Raw genomic sequence first — 19,184 nt, 5'->3', positions numbered from 1 at the left:
CAGTTTTTAGTTGAATATCAATTATAATCAAACAAGGATACATTTTGTGAATATGCCTATTTTAATATTTGGAATTTGGTCTTCCATCTCAGTGATCAGTATTTTATCTCTTACGAATATAGTTTTTGTATATGCATTAATATATCTATGGAGCTATGCAGTGTTGCTGTCTAAATGTTCTAAGGGCAGGATTCAACTCACATGACTTTTGACATTTGAATGTTACACATGGAAGCACAGTTTAGGTGATTCTATTACAGCTAATGGAGAGAATATGGCGTCTTCAGAAGATTATTTTATTTTACTTTTCTAGTTGCCTAGTTTGGGATGAGATTAATTCTACAGAAATGCCTATGATCATAAAAAGCATTTGTGTTGACTGAAGAGCCTGAATGGTAGACATCCAAGTTAGAATCACTAAACCTCATATGAATTACTATCCCATGCTCTAAAGCCCCTCTCACCAAAAAATAGAAAGAAGTTCAGTTCCAGCATTTGTATTCATCTGCTTTGTCAAGATATTAATTCAATATGATTGCTGTGATTACTGACTTCTTGAATGACTCATTCTCCAGCTCCTCACTAAGAATGAGTGAAGTCAAAAGCAAACAATATTATGTATAGAAAGAATTAAAAGGTCGTGTCCTACACTATTTCAAGATAGGTGTGCAGATAAATTTCTTATCTGAGTTAAAATTTTGCCCACTCTGCTGTCATCAAGACTTTTAGTAGATATAAAGAAAATTAAAAGATAAAAAAAGAATGACCCAACGTGCAACATGCTCTTTCAGACTGTTATCTCATAACCACCAGTATTTACTGTTGCAGGTAATGGTACATTAAAAAACCTGACCTGATTAACAAATAACTTTATTTCTGGATGGTTATCATAGAAGTAATCAAACACTGACTTAAAAGTCTATTCTTGTGTGAATTTAGGATTTTTTGTTAGATTGTTGCCTAAAAGGGAACAATGTAACAAATATCTACACAATAATAATAGTAGTAATAGTAATAAAAATCCAACAGTCATGTGATTAAGAATCCTAGCTCTTGAACTCGTATAAGTATAGAAGAACCTCATAAATCTTTTTAAAGTTACTGAATTCAGCCTCTACATTTGCAATGAAAATGTAAAAAATATGGTTTGTAAGGAGATAAAAATAACCGGGCAAAGTAATATATTCTAAAATATAAATTATTTGAAAATAATAATTTTTAAGGTTGATCTTAGAATTTTCCTACCCAAACCCATACATTTTGTATGGTTTAGATTGCCAGTTCTGTAAGCTTTATAAGAGTATGAAAGTTCCTGTACTTATTTTGTTTGGTTGGTAGAGTTATTTATTCAGGAGATGAAAAGCTGCATCAAGACTTAAATGTTCTATCCACTCACACAAGCAATTCAGCATTTAAGGATCATAATCAGTCTCATGAGAGCCAATCACAGAAATCCCTCTGATTTTGTGGTTCAGGATCACACCACTCAGCAACCGTTGCTGAGGTGGATGTACTGACAGTAATAGCTGTGCATTTTCATACCAAATCACCAGAAAAATTGGAAAAAACTTACAGCCTCTCCTGATACTCATTTAAGGGTGGTAGTCAGCAGAAAGTGGTTAAACTTAATTTGGAAGCTATAAACTCAACTTACTTTAGAAGATGTAAGGTAGAGGTAATTTGCTTTGTCCTACTTCATTCCTAAGAACAAAACATGTACGTTACACGACTTTAAAATGTTAACAGAAACACAATATTTTCTTTAAGAAATAGCTTTTCTGGGAAATATGTAAGCATTGTTTTGTTGCAACGTGTCTGCAAGATGATTGGAATTGTCTTTCATTCTGTCGTACCTTTCCCCTCTCTTCCCTCTCTCTCCCTCTTCTACTCTGTTTTACTTCTCTTCCTGCTTTCTGGTTTACCCTTTTAGCAGTACAAGATCAAGACAAGCTACAAGGCATTTGCAGCAATCCCTACAAACACATTGCTTATGGAACAGAAGGTTAGTGTTTGCTCAAAGACATGAGCATTGCATTGTATATTTGAGACCATTCACCTTTATGTACCAATTCTGACATTTCTGTTGGGGGATACTGCAGAATGGAAGTTCTGGCGACTAACTACTCAGGATTATAATTCCAGCCATTTTTCAGGGTCAACCACTTTCACTGAAGATCAAAGACTTCACTACTCTGAATTTCTGAAAAGCAATTTACTATAAAAAAGGAAAAAATCCCAGTGTGCTAAAGGAAATGCCTTTTATGGCAACATCTCCAAATCTGTTTTGTTATTGGAAAGTGTCTGGAGCACTGCGGGGTATGCCCAGCCTCTGCCCTGGAGGGGGCTGATAAGGACATTGCATAACCTCCCAGCAGACTCCCCTTGGAAAAGGCAGCACTTTGCAGTGAGGGTGAGAGAAAACAAGAACCATGATCCTCTGGGAGACCTTATGTAGAGTCCTTGTAACCCATTGGCTTCTACCCTCTCACACCCACCCTTGTATCCCTATAAGATCTAGCCCTCTCCCCCTTTGACGGGGAGATAGAGGTGCGGGCAAATAAAGCTGCCCCATGTGGAACTGCCCTACGAGCCTCTCGTCTCCTCCCGGTCCAGCCTGGGGTTTGCCTCGCAGAACAAGCGCTGAAATCACTCCCGCTGAATCACTGAAGGGCTGACAGCCTGCTGAGACAGCCCCCCCTGCAGAGGCATCCCGGCGGCCGAGGGATCCCCGCAGGCCTCTGGGGACTGTCCCTTGCAGGACGCTCTCTGTGGAGCTGTCACGGCTTCCTGGTCTGAGCCACAGACCCCATCCCGGCCGCTATAGAGCACTGCTGTTCTGGGACCTGACAGTCAGTAGATCTTGGTCACTTAATGATTATTGGACAGCTGTGCTTATATCTGTAAATTTAACATCCCAAAATATGCAATTTTGACCAACTGCCTTGTTAAACTGTTAGAACCATCCTGGCCATTGTTCTGACCTCTGTTAACTTCCATTCTTCTTGAACACTTTAAGAGCTAGGCAGTGGGCCATTCCCAGTATGTAGTTTGAGGTAACAATCATTTTCTGTAGGACAGGCAAATAGGTTCAAACCCCAGACTTCAGTGCATGGATTTACTACCAAAGTAAAAAAGCCAAAAAAGGCTAGGCTGTATAGTCCTTATTTAGATAATGCAACTTTAAAAGTCAATTGAAAATTTAAGCTTGCATGAAGGGTTCAAAATACCCATGGATATATATTTCCTAAATATTTTCCCCAAATTAGTTTTGCTCAAAAGAATATCTAAGTTTAACAAAAATTTTCTCTGATGGTTGATGAGCTAAGTGTCTTACATGTTTAAAGACATAATCATGCTTACATCCAGTTTGTAGCTTTATCAGAAAAAGCTTTCTGTTCAGGACCTAGGTGAGGAACTTAGCCTTTGATTAATTTCTTTAAGACTAAGCATTCCTGACTACACATCTAAATATTTATTCACATATACAGCTCAGTTTATTTCACTAGTAGTTTACAAAGCCTAAAGTTATTGGAGAGGGTGAACTTAACTGTGTACAAAATCTGAAGATGATAATTGTCTCCTTGAAGTATTACTGATTGTGATCTAGTATTTATCAATTAACTACTATAAATCAGATTCTTTTTCAGAAAAAAAGAGACATTCCTTTCTTTTCCAATGTTCTTTTCATCTTGAATGATTTTTTAAAACCTTTGCATAAAACCTGATCCTTCCCTTACTTAAATCTTGAATGCACTAATGAAGGTTATGTTTGCTTTAGCTTGCAATGTGGTGCAATAGAAACGGCTCTGTAAAGGAAAATAGCCAATGCAGGAGATTCTACACCCCTACAGAATGTATTTTGGGAGGGTTTTGTTTGAGCAGAAAGCCTGTTAGCAGGTGGAAGAATTTGGTGGACTCCTGAAGTACCACTTCATAGTTGACTTCACCTGAAAGGCACTGTTCGTGCACTCTGAGACTGCACCACTCTGCAACCCAAGCCAGGTAGGTGACTCTGAGCAGGGTATTCACTCTAAGATCACACTCCTGATGTGAACTAGTGGGTTTTTGTCAGCTGTCTGATTGCACTTTTTCATAAGAAAATGGATTTATTTTGATGGATTTTATTTATCTTGCTGGTGCTCTCTGGGGCATTGACTCACAACATGCATGTTACTTATGCCCAGTTCATAAAACTGAATTGTGCAATCTAACACCAGCATCTGTAGGAAAAGTAACGACTCAAGAGATATCTGTGTTTAAATAGACTTTTGGTTACCCATTGATTTACTGAAAATCGTAGCCTTGGTGTATCTTTCAGTAGTGAAAGCAGTCATGTAGTACTAATAAGAAATCAATTCTCCACTATAGGATTTGCCTTCAGGAGAGACTCTTGACTAATTAACTTTTTAAGTGTGTGTTTCAGCATTGCCTGAGCACATGCTTTCTCCCATCTTGAGAATTATGGATAACAATCTCCTATTGATCTGCAGCAGCAGCTAATCGTAGCGCTCCTAAACTAGTCCCGTTGTGTTAGCTGATAAGAGTTTAGAGTATGACTCCTATGAGAAAGCATGAAGTAGTCACATGGCATATTCGGGCCCGCTGTAGCAAGCCTTAATATCCAAGTATTCTCCTCAGAATTGTTGAATTCATGATACATTCTAGCTTAATGACAATAATTGTGTTGTTGTTCCCATTTTATGCAAAGCATTTTATGCACAGAATTAAAAAGAGAGAGATTTAAGATGATAAGATTTTAACTGCATAAGTGATGTTTTATTAACATTAAAATAATGGTTATGTGATTAGAAATACAACATTTTTTTAAGATACATTTTTTAGCCTAAGGTGCTAAAAAAGTGTTTTGCTATGTGATTAAATTATAAATGCACATTGTCAGAAGTCAGCTATTTTCCACTGTGTGAGTAATTATATTACTTAATTTAAGTGGTCATGAGAAATAAAATTAGTCAGAATTGTGTCGTGGGTGATCTTAGTAACAATTCATCTGTAGTATTAATTAGATCCCACGACAGAAAAACGCTACTCACATGCCATGTAAGGTGCAATGATTTGTCTCCCTCTAAATTGTCTCCTGGTCTCTAACTTTCTCAAGTTTTCTTTTATGTTTGTGTAGATGCTTTCATTTAAACTGGCATTTTTCAACTCCTGCTTATGAAACCATTAGGCTGCCATTACCTTAATGTTTTTTCTAGAACATGTTCTTCTTACCTTCCAGTACTCTTACTCAAAGACAGCTGTTCTAGTATGTGCCCATTCGTAGAGAAGAAAAGGCTGATAGACTATATATGTGTATACTTTGAGTAACTCAGAAGTGGCTTAATCTCATCAAATCTCCTCACTGGCAAACTTCCCAGCTGTTTGAGTTTGTGTGAACCTGGTGTTTCTCCTATCACCTGCTCTCTGCTCACAAAAAGGCCTATCCAGGATATCTCTTGGAAGGTTGGGCTGTAACTTCCTTCACAGCCAGAAGACCAAAACTTGTTTTTAAGGGACTTATCCTCAGCATGGTCAGGCTCTGTCAGGGAGCAGCAAGAGGGGGTTGCTCCACAGGAAAGGTGTGTCAGGAGCTGAGATGGCAGCAAGGATGGCAGGACAATGTCCTCATCAGCAAGGGTACAGCTCCACAGTGCCCGAGCAAGGACGGCAGAAATGCTGATAATGAGTTGATGATAATCAGGGTCAGTCAGCAGCCACACATATTCAGAGCTATGAGGCAGGTCCACAGACTGTGATACTGAAGTCTCCAGCCCAGCTGATGATAGGATCCACAGGCTAGAAGGGGAAGCTGAGCAAGTTTAATACAGGCATAAGGAAAAATTTGACAGAAAGAAATAATTAACGATTAGAAAAAATTGCTGGAGACTGAAATAGGCTCTTTATCACAAAAATTGAAAAATCAAGACAGGACATTTTTCTGGCTCCTCATATAGTAATTCCATGTAGTACTGTGGTTTAAAGAAGTCAGACTAGGTGAGCACTGTCATTCCTTCTGGCCTTATTAGCACTGAGACAGTGAGTCACCCTTCTGCAGACACTCACTCTTGTGTAGGTTCTACAATTATATGGATGTGATAACAGTCTAATTCAAAATTCCATTCTGAACTGGGTATTATTTAAAAAGTAATGTTTCTATTATTTAGAGGTTGTATTTATCAAATATCTACTACTGTGTCTTTCAGTCAAAATGGATAGATGAAGAGTTTATTTCCAGGAGCTACAGAAAAATTCATAACGTTGCATACCTCATGTTAAGAAAGAAAGGCAATAATTGTGCAGTTGTAGAGTGATAAAGGACCTTGTATGTCTATAATAGTAACCAAATATGCCAATGCAGAAGCAGCCTATGAGCTCCCTTTTTCTTTCAAGGGCCTTGAAAGTTGACAGTCTCTTAAAACAGATCCAACTTCATCTTAAGGATTATGTAAAATTTGAGATGGAACCCAAAAAACTGTTGTAGGCCTTGGATTTACAAACCAAAAAAGTTTTCTCTTAACACTTCTGTGGTCTTTGGTCTACAGCAAGGTCTATGCAGGGAAATCTGGGTTTGTTGTATTTGTCCAGCTACACATGTGCTCTACATGCTAATTGGGTGAATTTCCCTTATCTGAGCATCATTTGGATGGGAAGGAAACATGGGCATACAGACTTGGTGCTCAGACTTCCCTCAGCCTGAACTGGGGATGAAGTGTGGCACACGTGTTACAAGCCAGCATGATGGAATGTGTCATGAAACACACCTGCTTCACAGCTGAGGCTTATCCCACACTGACCAAGTCTTCTGAATAACACTAGGCATGACTGGCTATGGGTGGAATAGGTGCAAATGTCGACTCATCTGGATTGCATTTATCAAGTAATTACAAGCAGACAACAATAATTTCAATTCTAAATAAATGTAGAAAAAATAAAACAGTCTTTCCATGTTTTGCTACACTTAGAAAACTCCAAAGACCTGGTAATTGCAACCCATTGCCTACAAAAACAGACTATAGGCAATGCAGCATATTCTCCTTGTGGAAAGAAAAAAAGAAAAAGGTATTTTCCTCTGCATCCAGAAGGAAAAAGAAGGCATGTTGGGTTTTGGATTTGGTTGGTTTTTGTGGTTTTTTTTTAACTGAAAAGGAAGAAATGCAACTGAGGAAATATGGCAGTGTTCAGCTACACTGAAAACCCAGCTTTAAGTTCTTGCCTTTAGGAAACTCTTACTTATTGTATTATCAAAAATCCATTACTATAGGAACTGATCATGGCAAACGCAGATCCAGGTCACTCCTTGAAATCGTACAGCAGGAACCTGGAAGCAAATTTTTCTCACTCTCAGACGATTGACCTGACTGCTGGACAATTGGTTATTAGGCATGTCAGAACTTTCTGGACCTGGAAAGCATTTCTGACAAGACTTTGTTGATAAAAATAGATTTTAATTTTCCCCAAATAATTCTGGTGTGCACTTACTATATGAATTTCTTGCATCCACATTATGTGTTCACACCAAAGTGTTTCTCAAGGCTAGAGATAAATACCTCATGGTAAGAAAGAAAGGCAGTAATTTGTGCAGTTGTAGGAATAAATGAAAGATCTACTTTGTCTGTAATAATAATCAAATGTGCCAATGTGGGAGCAGCCTATGAACGCCCTCAGTTTTCATGGCCCTTGCAGTTTTCAGTATTAATTATTTTATAAGACAGAAAGTAGTCAGTATAATTTCATTAAAATTTTCAGTATAATCCCCCAGAATCTTCAAGAAATAAGTTAAAGGAATTAATGGTATGTGAAGTTCCATTACACAGTGGGATTTTTTTTGCATGTGCTGAGGGCTTAGGAAAAGATAGTGATGGGAAAAATATGCTCAGTCCAGGGTTTTCACAATACAGGAAGAGGAAAGCTATGTCAGATCTAGGCCACAAAATTATTTTTTTCTTTTTCTATTGATGTGATCTATTGGTGGATGAATTAATGTTCTATATTTCCTATATGTAACCACGACATTTCAGTCTTCTAACAAAATACTGGAGATTGTGTTTGGATCATTTACCAGTATCCTTTCAGCTCTGATAAAGTTTTAGCACTCAAAAAGGAAGAAAGAGGAGGGAAGGGTTGTAGTCATCAATGATGTCAATGGCACAAATGCATCACACCCTCAAAGTTGCCCTTTGCATGGCAAAAAAATTAGTGATTCACCACATGGTTATTTCATATAAATTGCTTTACATTTTCATTATCTAAACTACAATCTTCTTTTAAATTTTGGTACCACTGTTGTTTCATATATAATCAAAATTTTGAATGTCTAAATAAGAATGTTCCACTTCTGATTTGTTAGACCATCAGCCCAGGAAGAGAATCTTGAATGCTGTTGATAGTGCTAATCAGCAGCATGTAGATAGCACTACTGTTTTAAATTAATCATAATATTTTTGCATGATAACACCAGTAATTTTGGAAAAAAGTAGTTGTACATTTTTATCTCAATTTCTTTCTATGTGGAAAAGTGAAAATAAAAAAGAAGGCATGTTGAAAAAAAGAATTGAGACATGTTTTGAAAAGCTAACAACAGGTTAAACAGAACCATTTATCTCTGTAGAGGTGATAGGGATAGTTATAGAAAGTATAGTTTCCTGTTTCTTCTCTTTCTTTGGAGGACTCAGCTGTTCAAATAAGATAAAATGAAAAATAAGGGAAAGAAAAAAGAAAGAAAAAAAGATGAACTAAAGAGGTGAAAGAGTGAATAAAATTAGATTAATTAGTTTGAAAATTAAAATTTTCTCTTTCCAAAGGTACAGAAAGGGAGAACACTGCAGCTTTTTCTAGTGTGGCTCCTGCGTGATGGTTGGATCTCAGGACTGTGGAGGACGCAGACCTCAGGTGCTGTGCTCACCTGAATTCCTTAGTCACTGAAGGCTCCAAAATGGAAAGATATTTGGGAACTCAGTTTCTACTGAAACTGATGAATTCTTAAATTAGCCAGTCTTGGCTCTGAACAGACACCTTTGGATGCAGCTGTAATTCCTGTAGAAAGATTCCCCCAAATCTTCAGGCTAGTTGTTTCTTACCCTTGGTTGCATTCACCCACTATTCTGGTGAAGTGAATATGAAACAGAAACATGTAGTTTTTTCTTAACAATTCCTTTGTTAGGTTTAATATCTTACTGGTTTCTTGGGGATTTTGAGACGCTGACATATTTCCCCATTCCAAACCCATGATTGATTAAAAGTTTTCTTTTTTCCTAACTCAGATTCAAACTCATCATCCCTCTACAACAGGCTGCTTTGTCAATCCCAACCCTAATAGCTACTGAAATTACTCTCTACTTAATTTTATTGCTTCATTTTAAGTTTACCAGAAGGATGTAATATTACCTGAAATTGAACCAGGGCCACTGTACTTGAGTGCAGCGCTGAGCTCTCCTTAGCTGAGCCCTCCTCTTCGACAGGACTGTTCGTCTTTTTGAAACTCTAGCTGGGTAACAATGATGAGACTGCAGAGATGAGAAAGGCTATTTGTCTTTTCATGGTCTGTCTTGGGATAAGATTACATTAATTTCTGTATATTAAAGTGAATCACTTTTACTTTTTACCTTTTGAACTACAACTACTCTATGGCCAACACATTTGTCGGGAGATGGAGAGAAAGGAAGAAATGTTTGGAAAGCAACTACTTTTAATTTTAGTAGAAGGCATGGTGTTCCATAAATGTGCTTTTGTGCAAGATCATTTGTGGATGGTATTAGAATAATATTAAAAGTAAATTGTCATTAACTTTTCACTTAGGTATACATAGATGTATGCTGCAAGTAGCTGGACAAGGAAAGAAATCAAATGTACTCAGCAAAGTAAAACTCAGAAATAAGTATGCTTATTTTCTTTTTTATTTTTTAAAGATTCTGACATTTCCCTCACAGCTGCACATAGTCTCCTGTATTTGGCAGCCCTCATACCCACCTCACTGGGACCAGTCCGTTCCTGCAGAATCCCACATGCATGAAAAAAGGGCTTTACTGGAATGCTCTTTTTTTTCCTCTTATACTTTAAAAAAAAAAAAATTGACAAAATGAAACCTTACAAAACCATAATGTGTTAAACAAAAAAACCTCCACAAACCCTGCAGTTCCGTTCCCTGTAGTCCAACTTCAGCAGACACATCAGCAGGCTTCCAGAGTAATTTTTGGTCTCAGCACGGTGTCTATTTGAAAATCACTTCAAAGCAAAAATGGATGATGGCAGGGAGAATGTGCTTCACAGATGTTGGACAAAGATGAAAAGGGAACAGAGCAGTGGATTTTGGATTTTGAGAGTGCTTTGTGACCCTTATAAAGTGAAGGGATCGGCAAACTGATTTCCACTGTTCTCAAACCTGCTCCAAGTACTGGCATAGGAAAGTGAGCTGTATAGCCAAGCACAAGAAGCTTGTGTTTTGTTTTGGAGAGATTGCATATCTGCTTAGTGTGAGATCACAAATAGAGTATAGAGCATAATTTGCTTTGTACATTTCTGATTTCAGGCTAAAACCCAAGAATGTCAGACACTATTTTTGTTGCAAGGTGAAATCACCATCCCCTTTAAACAGGAGACAATTTTTACAGAAAACATCTACTGAGGGAAAAGAAAGGGCCTCCTGTGTGTTTGGGTCCCTGCCTTGTCCACCTGCTCACAGCTGGTGGATCTCCAATGGCAGGCAGCAGAGTGCACACTCACTGTGTCACGTTTACTGTGAAGGAGGGGGCATTGTTGAAGGAGAAGACAATTTGAACTGGTAGCTTCTGACCTTCAAAAGTAGAGATGAGTCACCCTGCTTGAATACTCTCTTCTCTGTAAACCCATATCTACATCCTGAATCAGGTGTTGGTAACCTGTAGAACATCACTAGGCCTGTAACTTCTTTTTTTTTTTCCATATTTCCATGGTGAAAGAGGAAGTGCCACCTTTGGAAACAGTGCTGCAAAAAGCGCATGTTTGCTTGGTTTTTAAAATTTTCGGCTTGGTATCACACCAATACCTCTTGAATTGCAGGCATTAGAAGAGCCGACCAAGCCTGCTGGTGTGACTGAAGGAGCTGCTTTGGACACTCATTCAGAGGTAGTGATGTTATTTATCTTTCAGGTCTATACTTGAAAGCAAAAAGCAAAGGTTAACTGAGTGATACATCCTTTTCAGATGTGCTCCCCTGCCCAGCTCAGACAACAGACAGAAGAGCTGTGTGCTGTCATTGATCAAGTCCTGCAGGACCCATTGACTATGGTATCCCATCAGTACATGGAATGGACTTGTTATCTTCTTTTCATTATGTCTCTTGTCATTAATATGTCCATTCTCTGTTGAAAATAATTTTCCAGCGCCGGTGTGAGTCTTCTCCAAGTTTTCTGCAGATGAGCACGGAGTCAGATGTTGGCAAGGTAAATGAATAAGCCCACCTCCACAGCAAGGGCTCTTTTCAGGTAGATATCAAGGCAGGCAAAATCAGTGGGCAGTAGAGACTGCTGCTACAGTAAAACCGATGGCAACACAAAGCTGCAGCTGAGAAATGCAACATCAGAAGCGTTTGGCAGTTAAAAAAGCATGGAAGGACAGAACTGTAGCCCTGGAGTCAATGCAGTCTTTGCTGCAGGATGCTTTCATGAAGTCAGAAGGAGATATATTATGAAAGAGAAACAGTTTATTAAGGCTTCAGAGGCTAAAAATCTCTCATACCTTGCCTGCCTTATGGCAGGGTCTCTGGCCTTCTCCCAGATTTCATTCCATCCATATGTCCTTACTACAAAGCAACCAATGTTTCTAGCTTCAATGGCTGGAAGCATCTTTCAGAACACAGGGTTTTTTTCAAGATCATTATTTATTTTCAAATAATGGCAGTATTAAATTAACAATTGGACTTGCTCTGAGGTTCTGATCTCATTTTAAGTCTCACCACTCCCAGAAGGAGGATGTCTGCAACATCTCTTTCTCCTGGATAACTACAAAATAGGTAGTGAGAGGCAGGGTCAATCCTCTATTTCTAAACTTCTGTTTTCATTAAGTTATACTGATGTGCCTTCTGAGTTCAGAAGGATGGCTAACCAAGGGAAGAAGGTCCTGTATTCAGTTTGCTCCAGGTAAATTTAAGTTGCTCGTGGTAGCTATCAGAAAGTGAAAATGGAGGATACCCAACTAAAAGTGGGAGGAAAGGAATTTCTGGCAGATGAACACATCAAAAAGTTGATCCATTCAAAATATCACACTGAATGTCCAGTCCACCATGCAAGAATAGGGCACCGGTGCAGCATTTCTGAGTGGCTATATTGAATATACAATTCAAATTTAATTTTCATTTTTGAAATTGAAATTACTTCTGTCAATCAACATGCAGCAGTGAATTAGACTCCTAGAGTCTGAAAGACAGAAATGTGATAGCAGCTGAAGGATGGGCAGACACTGTTATTGAGAGTGTTTCCTAATGCCTGAAGAATCTGAAGTGGTTAAAATGCTGCTACTAAGCTGATTTATAGTATCCAACAACCACTTCCTTGGGCAATTGAGAATGGAAGGCATCCTTAAGCAGTCATGATATCAAACAAAGGGGGGCAAAAGGTGGGCTTAACAGGATGTAGCTTAGGGACCAAGCTAAAAGTGGTGAAGATCTCAGAATGAGGTCAAAAAGTGCTTAACAGGGTAAACAAAGGTCATAGACATGAAAGAAAAAAAGAGCTGATAAGTAACTGCCATAGAATTATTATGGATTAGTCAAATTAAAGCAAGTTCTTGCAAATGAGAGCACAGAGAGGTAATATTTTAGGGTATTTTGTGAGCAAATGTAACTTAAATTTCATGGGGCAATGATACCTATGGCTATCTAATAATAAGCATTTTGTTATGAGAGTTCTCATATTAAATGCTGTCCTCAATAAAGCAGGATCAATATTTTTGAGCAGTAAAATTAAGTAGCATTTTCTACAGGAAATATACAAGCAAAACTTAAATATGCCTTAGTCTCATGTATGGTGTGAATCTTTCTGGAAAACTTAAGTTTTCCTGAATTTGAGCAATTAATAAATTCTCAGAATGCTGAAAATCTCTTAGGTTTACTGTTCAGAGTAACACAATATATAAATCATACATCTATTTTTTTTTCTTACAAGATGTCAACAACATTGCAGAGAGCAGCTGGGCGTGAAACCAGATATGTAAGTACTTTTACAATTGCTCTATATTTTGTATGCAGAAATGCTTACTTTGTCTGCTCCTAAACGATACTGGGTGAGTCTGAACAAGCATCTACTTGTGATACCAGGTGTTGACTAACACAGACAAGCACGTGTATAACAGTGCTGGCGTTTGAGAATTGAGGTGTCTTCCCTGTAGTAAATCCATCATGGCTGGAGTCTCTTCACTGCTGTGTCTGTTGATAATTTTACCTGTATGAATATGATATTAAAATTAATTTCCTCACACACTTTGTTGTTGTTTCCTTCAAGCCTGGGGCAAGAGTTTGGCTGTTTGGTAAACAGACTGTTTGTTATAGGTCCTGAAGGGTGCATTGTAGGGGACTTGCTTTGGTAGAAGTCCTTTAGTTCTTTCTTATCCTTCAGAGTTTGGGGTTGATCCAAACTTTTCTTTCCAAGGTACAGAGCTGGCTGAAAACCCACAGTTTAGATGAATAGAAGCTGTTCTGTCACGTACACACACATTCCAACATATGATGAATATATCTATATTGAGTCATTTGTCCAATTATTGAGACATTAAACTCAATGAACATTTTAATTCTCTCTAGTATACACAGTTACTGCAGGTTCCACATTTTACTTGCAACTCATCTAGTCGTGGTGAGAAATCTCAGCTTACTATTCATCATTCAGCATTTCTATTGAACCTCAAATCAAAGCAGTGCTGGCAAAGCAATAGAGGTCTCCCAGTTTTATGCCAGCACAATGCTTGACTGATCAATTCAATTTTGCTTCCTGAGTGTGGCAGTATGCATATTTTATTGCATACTGTGATATTTTTGCTTGGCAGATTGTGCTGGCTCAGACTAATTAGGAAGAATATCAGAAGAGAGCTTTTTAATGAAATAAAAGAGTGTACTTCAGAGGTAGTCTTTGAGAACAGAGTGTATTAAATAACACTCCAATGCAGATCTCCAGCTCCCAAAACTGGAGCCAATATTTACCATAAATTCAGGCATCCAGCTTAGGGGTGCCTAGGGATACAACCAGTTTCTCTTTGCTGGCGTGGAAAATCACCCTTACAAACACTTCTTTGTCAGTCTCCACCAGAACTTTCTAGATGAATGAACAAATTAATATTTAAAAATGTGTTTGGGAATAACACAGAGGATTATTGGTAGGCTAATCTTTCCTATAAATTCTGCAAGTGTGTTGAATTTTTTGAGTGTCAGGAGACAGACTGGGGTCTCCAGGCTGGGCTGTGGTGCCTGAGCTTGATGGGTCCAGGCTCTCCTGTGCTCTGCCATTGCTGTACTCTGCAGCAGTCTCCTGAGGGATGTAACAGGTGTCTATAACAGCATAGGTGCATCACAGCTCTTTCCCCCTCTTTTGCTCTTCTTCCTTAGTAGGAGATAAAAAGGCTATTTCTGCCCCAGTTAATAATCCAGGAGGTGGTTTGTCCTCTGACCCTTAGGAAAAGGGCACACAGAAGTGGTTTCCCATAGACTTGTCTTCTTTTAGTATTTATGATATCTAATATTGGGATGCTTGTCAAAATGTTGCTTTGAGGGCATTTTTGGTTAAAAGAGGAGCTTAAATTTGTTTATGAGTAATGCTAAAGTATTATTTATAATTGCCACATATAAAGGTATATATATGCACACATGGGAATATTGCTAATTACTCCAGTAGGTTACATTGAGTAGTAGATTGTACAAGTATGTTGGGATAGCTTGCCATTTAACAATGAAAATGTTACAGATTTGCCTTGGCCTCAGCTGTCTTTTATCTTCTCATGCACTTCAGAACCTTTTAAGGATGTAAGTGATTGTTCAAGTAGCAAGGGAGTGTATAAAAATATGAAAACTAACTTCAGTGTACACCTGCTGACAGCTAAGTACTGCAGTTATAATTCAACAACTTTTAAAACTGTATGATCTTTGATATGATCCCATTCATCATTGAATAAAAATGCATCTCTCTTGGCTTTAGGGATGATACCACTGATTTTTAATAATAATATAATGATTCTCTAGATAGGAATTTCTCATGATTAACTGGAAAAATGGATGTCCATATTACTGACATGTATGCTTAAGTAGGATTGTTCTGGTTCTCCGACTGTAAAGTTAGGAAAGATTGAGAAGGTAGTCAACCCAGTACTATTCATAGTGTTAATAACATTGATGCTGCAAATTAACAGCCAATGGCAGGCTCAGGATAATAAGATTTAAATTTCACTATTAGATCAAGCTGAAAAAGGGAAATTTTGTTGCACTTGGAAAAAAGAATCCCTAAAATCTTAACAGGTATTTGATTATATCTAGAAATAAACTGGAAATGAGAATGTTTTATATTCTGTCATATCGCTGCATCTGTGGGAAAAGCTTCTGTAGCTAAGCTAAGCCTAGGGCTGTACCTGGATTTTTTTATGTCATCATTATAATCACAGATACTGCATATGATACTGTATGTATTAATCTTTTTTGCAGGCCAACCTTTACAAGTCGGTGCCTATAGTAACTGAGAGTCAGCTGGTATGTATAGCACAGCTGTGATACACTGCTTTTCAAAATGTGCACAAGCACAAAATTTTATTAAGTATTATTTGCTTTCTTAGTCCTTTGAAAAAAACTGCTGTCAATATCTTTTTACAAAGCTGAATTGCTTCTACAGAGCTGTATTGCTTTTCTTTCTGTGCTGAACGCACACCTGTTTAAGATGCTATAAATCCTGACACTACTTGTAAACCTGTGGGCCAAATGCCAAACTACAAAGTCATGCTGAATCTTGAAGTGTATGACAGCAGTAGAGTCTGCTGCTGGTTCTTGGAATCTTTCAATATTCCACTTCTTCAGTTTTGTTTGAATGCAAGAAGACTCTAGCATCTATTTTCTTCTTACACTGTTTTACATCAAAGCTGCTTTAACTAGCGAAAAGCAAGGGTAAGGTCAAGTCAGAAAGTGAGATTATGTATCAGACGTTCATTTTAGCTCTGATCACAATTTCATCTTCTTGGAGCCAAACTTTCTGAAGAAGAGTCAGAAGAGAAATCATGAAACCTGCCCAAGTGACAGTGACCACTAATGAATGCTTAGGGAAGAAAAGAGATGTGGATGAGAATTTTTCCCCTTGTATTTCAACTAATGGAATCTTAGGGACTTCCTCAATCAATTTCTTCTGCCTAGCAATCTGACTGTGTCTTCTTTCATGATTTTTTCCAGTTACTTTTTGAATATTGTTATATTTTGGTCTTTATAACATCATCTATCCATAGGCTTTACTTTGTAATTATGCATTGTGCAAAATAGTACTTTATTTCTTTGTTTTAAACCTATGACTTGACCTCAGTTCTTGTACTGCAACAGCAATTAATATTTCTTTCTTCACTTTATAAGTAACATCAGTTATTTTCTAGGTATTAAGAATAATACACTACCAGTCATCTCTGTTTCTTGTAGAAAATTGAAAATTCCGTGGTCACTCTTTGAAAAGTATGGATACTGTCCCATATCACTGTTGATCCTTCTTGCCCTTTTCTTTATCTTTTTCAGGTTTTTGTTTTTGTGATTGGGAGACTAAAACCATAAACTGCTCTTGTATAGCTCTGAATACAGAACTTCCAATTTACACGAGGGTGTGATAAGGTCCTTAATTGCTATTTCTGTTCCTTTCTTAACCACTTATAGTACTTTATTTAGTTCTTCTGACTTGTATTGAGCAGCAAGCCAATGTTTGCACAGAACTGTACACAATAAAGCCAAGATATATTTCCTGAGTAGTGAGAGCTGTTTTCTCAGCTAATTAGTTCATTGGTGCATGAGCATGAACAAATTTAGGATGTAGTTTAATTTTTTGCTGTGAAATGTATCAATGCTGAATTCAGTTGTGTTTCACCTGCCTTTTATCATTCATTCACTCAGTATTGTAAGATCTGTTGGTAACTCTTTGCACTGATACTTTGTTTTTACTCCCCTAATCAGTATTACCAGCAAACTTTGTCACCTTGCCAGACACTCTTTTCTAGCTGATCTGCATCCATAATTCAAAGCCCAGATTCCCAAGCAGATCTCTGAGGAACTCTGTTTGTGACTAGTTCCAACTCCACTGCTGTGGACAGGGACGCTTTCACTAGACCACGTTGCTCAGAGCTCCATCCAACCTGACCAGGGTTGGGGCATCCACAACTTCTCTGGGTAACCTGTTCCAGTGCCTCACCACTCTCACAGTAAATAATTTCTTCCTAATATCTAATCTAAACCTACCCTCTTTCAGTTTCAAGCAAATCCTTCTTGTTCTGTCACTGATGGAATGGGGTTGCAACTGGGACCTGACCCACCAGTTTCAGCAAGATCTCAGGGGCAACCAGTGTTATAATAACAGGGGAGAAAAGTAGAGGTGAACATGCCCATACATCTGCCGACGTTTAGTCTTCTGACTTCAGACAGATATCATGCAAGGCTCATTTTCATGTGAAATACCTTCTGCTCCTGAAGGAGGGTGGCCATGTCCGTACTGCCTATGGGGAGGCACTCTGGCTTATTTCTAATTGTGCACTTGCTGACCTGGGCCAAAACCATGCCAGAGAATACCCTGGCACTGGGCCAGTATCACTGATTATGGGTCAGCTTTGGAACTTGTGCCTTGGCCCTGTGTAATTTGCTGAAAGTTCTGTACCCATGCAATGGCAGCCCAGTGCTACTATAACAGCCTTTACCATTTTTTGATGTTGTTGTAGGAAGACCAACAGTTTCCTCGGCAAAACTTAGTTGTAGATTGTTTCTCAGTATGTCAGCTGTGACATCTGCCATCAAAGAAAGAGTTCAAGATCTTAGTTTTGGATCAAAGACTTTATATAGCTTGTCAGAGTGCTAATAAAGTGTTTAGAATTCTGGTAGCTGGCTGATATCTCTCACTCTGGTAGCAGAGTCAGTCATAAACATATGACTCAGTCAGCACTTGAATACACGATGTCATTTAGAAAATGCTTCCTTAAAAGCATTTCTACAGCATGCTTTTGGAAGAGGTTTCTTACAAAAGGAGAATAGCTTATCCTTGATGATTTCAGGTACCACAATGGGCTTTTAATTGCATGGTTACATGGCGTGGAGGAGTTCTAGAAGGCCACAGGTCCTTCTTCTGCATAATGATGACTTGATAACAACTGCACCTTTGTTTTTAGATTTATATTTACCTTTCTGTTGAAAGCCAGATATTGTAGGGATGCTTTTCAGAAATTTTGATAGAAAAGTAAGTATTTTTTGGTGAATCCTACAAAGATATATTAATGAAATATAAATTCATTAAATGAGCACTGCATCTTTCAGAAAGTTGATCTTTGTAATGAAAACATTTTTATGCAGCTTGACAGTTACTACTCTTTAAAAACAATTAGTATCCCTTCACAGCTGATTTTTTGCTTTCAGTTGAATATTTTTCTTATTTGATGAGACAAATGAAAGGGCCCCAATCTGTGGAGAGGAGGGAGAGGATAAAACACGAGTCTAAGGGAAGATATTTTACTCCTTGGGCCTTGCTCTTCCCAGGTGCATTGTGCTCCTGCCTGCCTCTGCTGCCTTCACCTCAGACCCCGGGCTCTGCTCTGTCCTTTCCCAGGGCAGAAGCAGAGCACAAAACACCCTCTGCACCCTCCCCTCCAATAGAGACCTCTCTTGCCTTGTCCTTGCTGGATGCCTGCAGATCTTGTTTTAAGGTGATCCATGACTCAGTTTACACGCTACATCCAGCCATCTTAGCTGCATCATTTTAAGCTTACTTTCATAATAAGCTTTTTTATTTTCCAGACTGACTCCTGGAGTGTATTGCTCTTATAAATAGACAACATGATGTTATTAAGTATACATATTTATTTTATAAATAATCTAATAGTGAATCAAGTCTCTTCTCTGCATTTTTATACCCAGCTGGATACTGTGATGGGGAGGGAGCTGTGACAAAACCTATTCCTCATTCCCAGCTGGGCAAGCTTCCCCTCTGTGCTGCAACCACAGAAGGAGCTCA

The 19,184-nt window shown here is 38.2% G+C and overlaps 1 protein-coding gene across 3 annotated transcripts in view; it reads left to right on the top strand.

The window, feature by feature from the left end:
* LOC104693474 (muscular LMNA interacting protein) overlaps window positions 1–19,184 on the top strand; it is a 103,752-nt gene that overhangs the window by 55,501 nt on the left and 29,067 nt on the right. For all 3 annotated transcript variants that reach the window (XM_039569892.1, XM_019289971.3, XM_039569893.1), the window contains 6 exons: window positions 1,931–2,002; window positions 11,035–11,100; window positions 11,179–11,262; window positions 11,358–11,417; window positions 13,137–13,181; window positions 15,656–15,700. In XM_039569892.1, the coding sequence (XP_039425826.1) occupies window positions 1,931–2,002; window positions 11,035–11,100; window positions 11,179–11,262; window positions 11,358–11,417; window positions 13,137–13,181; window positions 15,656–15,700 (372 nt within the window). The remainder of the gene's footprint in view (window positions 1–1,930; window positions 2,003–11,034; window positions 11,101–11,178; window positions 11,263–11,357; window positions 11,418–13,136; window positions 13,182–15,655; window positions 15,701–19,184) is intronic.

The sequence above is a fragment of the Corvus cornix genome, chromosome 3, assembly GCF_000738735.6.
Source record: "Corvus cornix cornix isolate S_Up_H32 chromosome 3, ASM73873v5, whole genome shotgun sequence".
NCBI classification, from domain to species: domain Eukaryota; kingdom Metazoa; phylum Chordata; class Aves; order Passeriformes; family Corvidae; genus Corvus; species Corvus cornix.
This window is presented reverse-complemented; position numbering and strand designations above follow the sequence as displayed.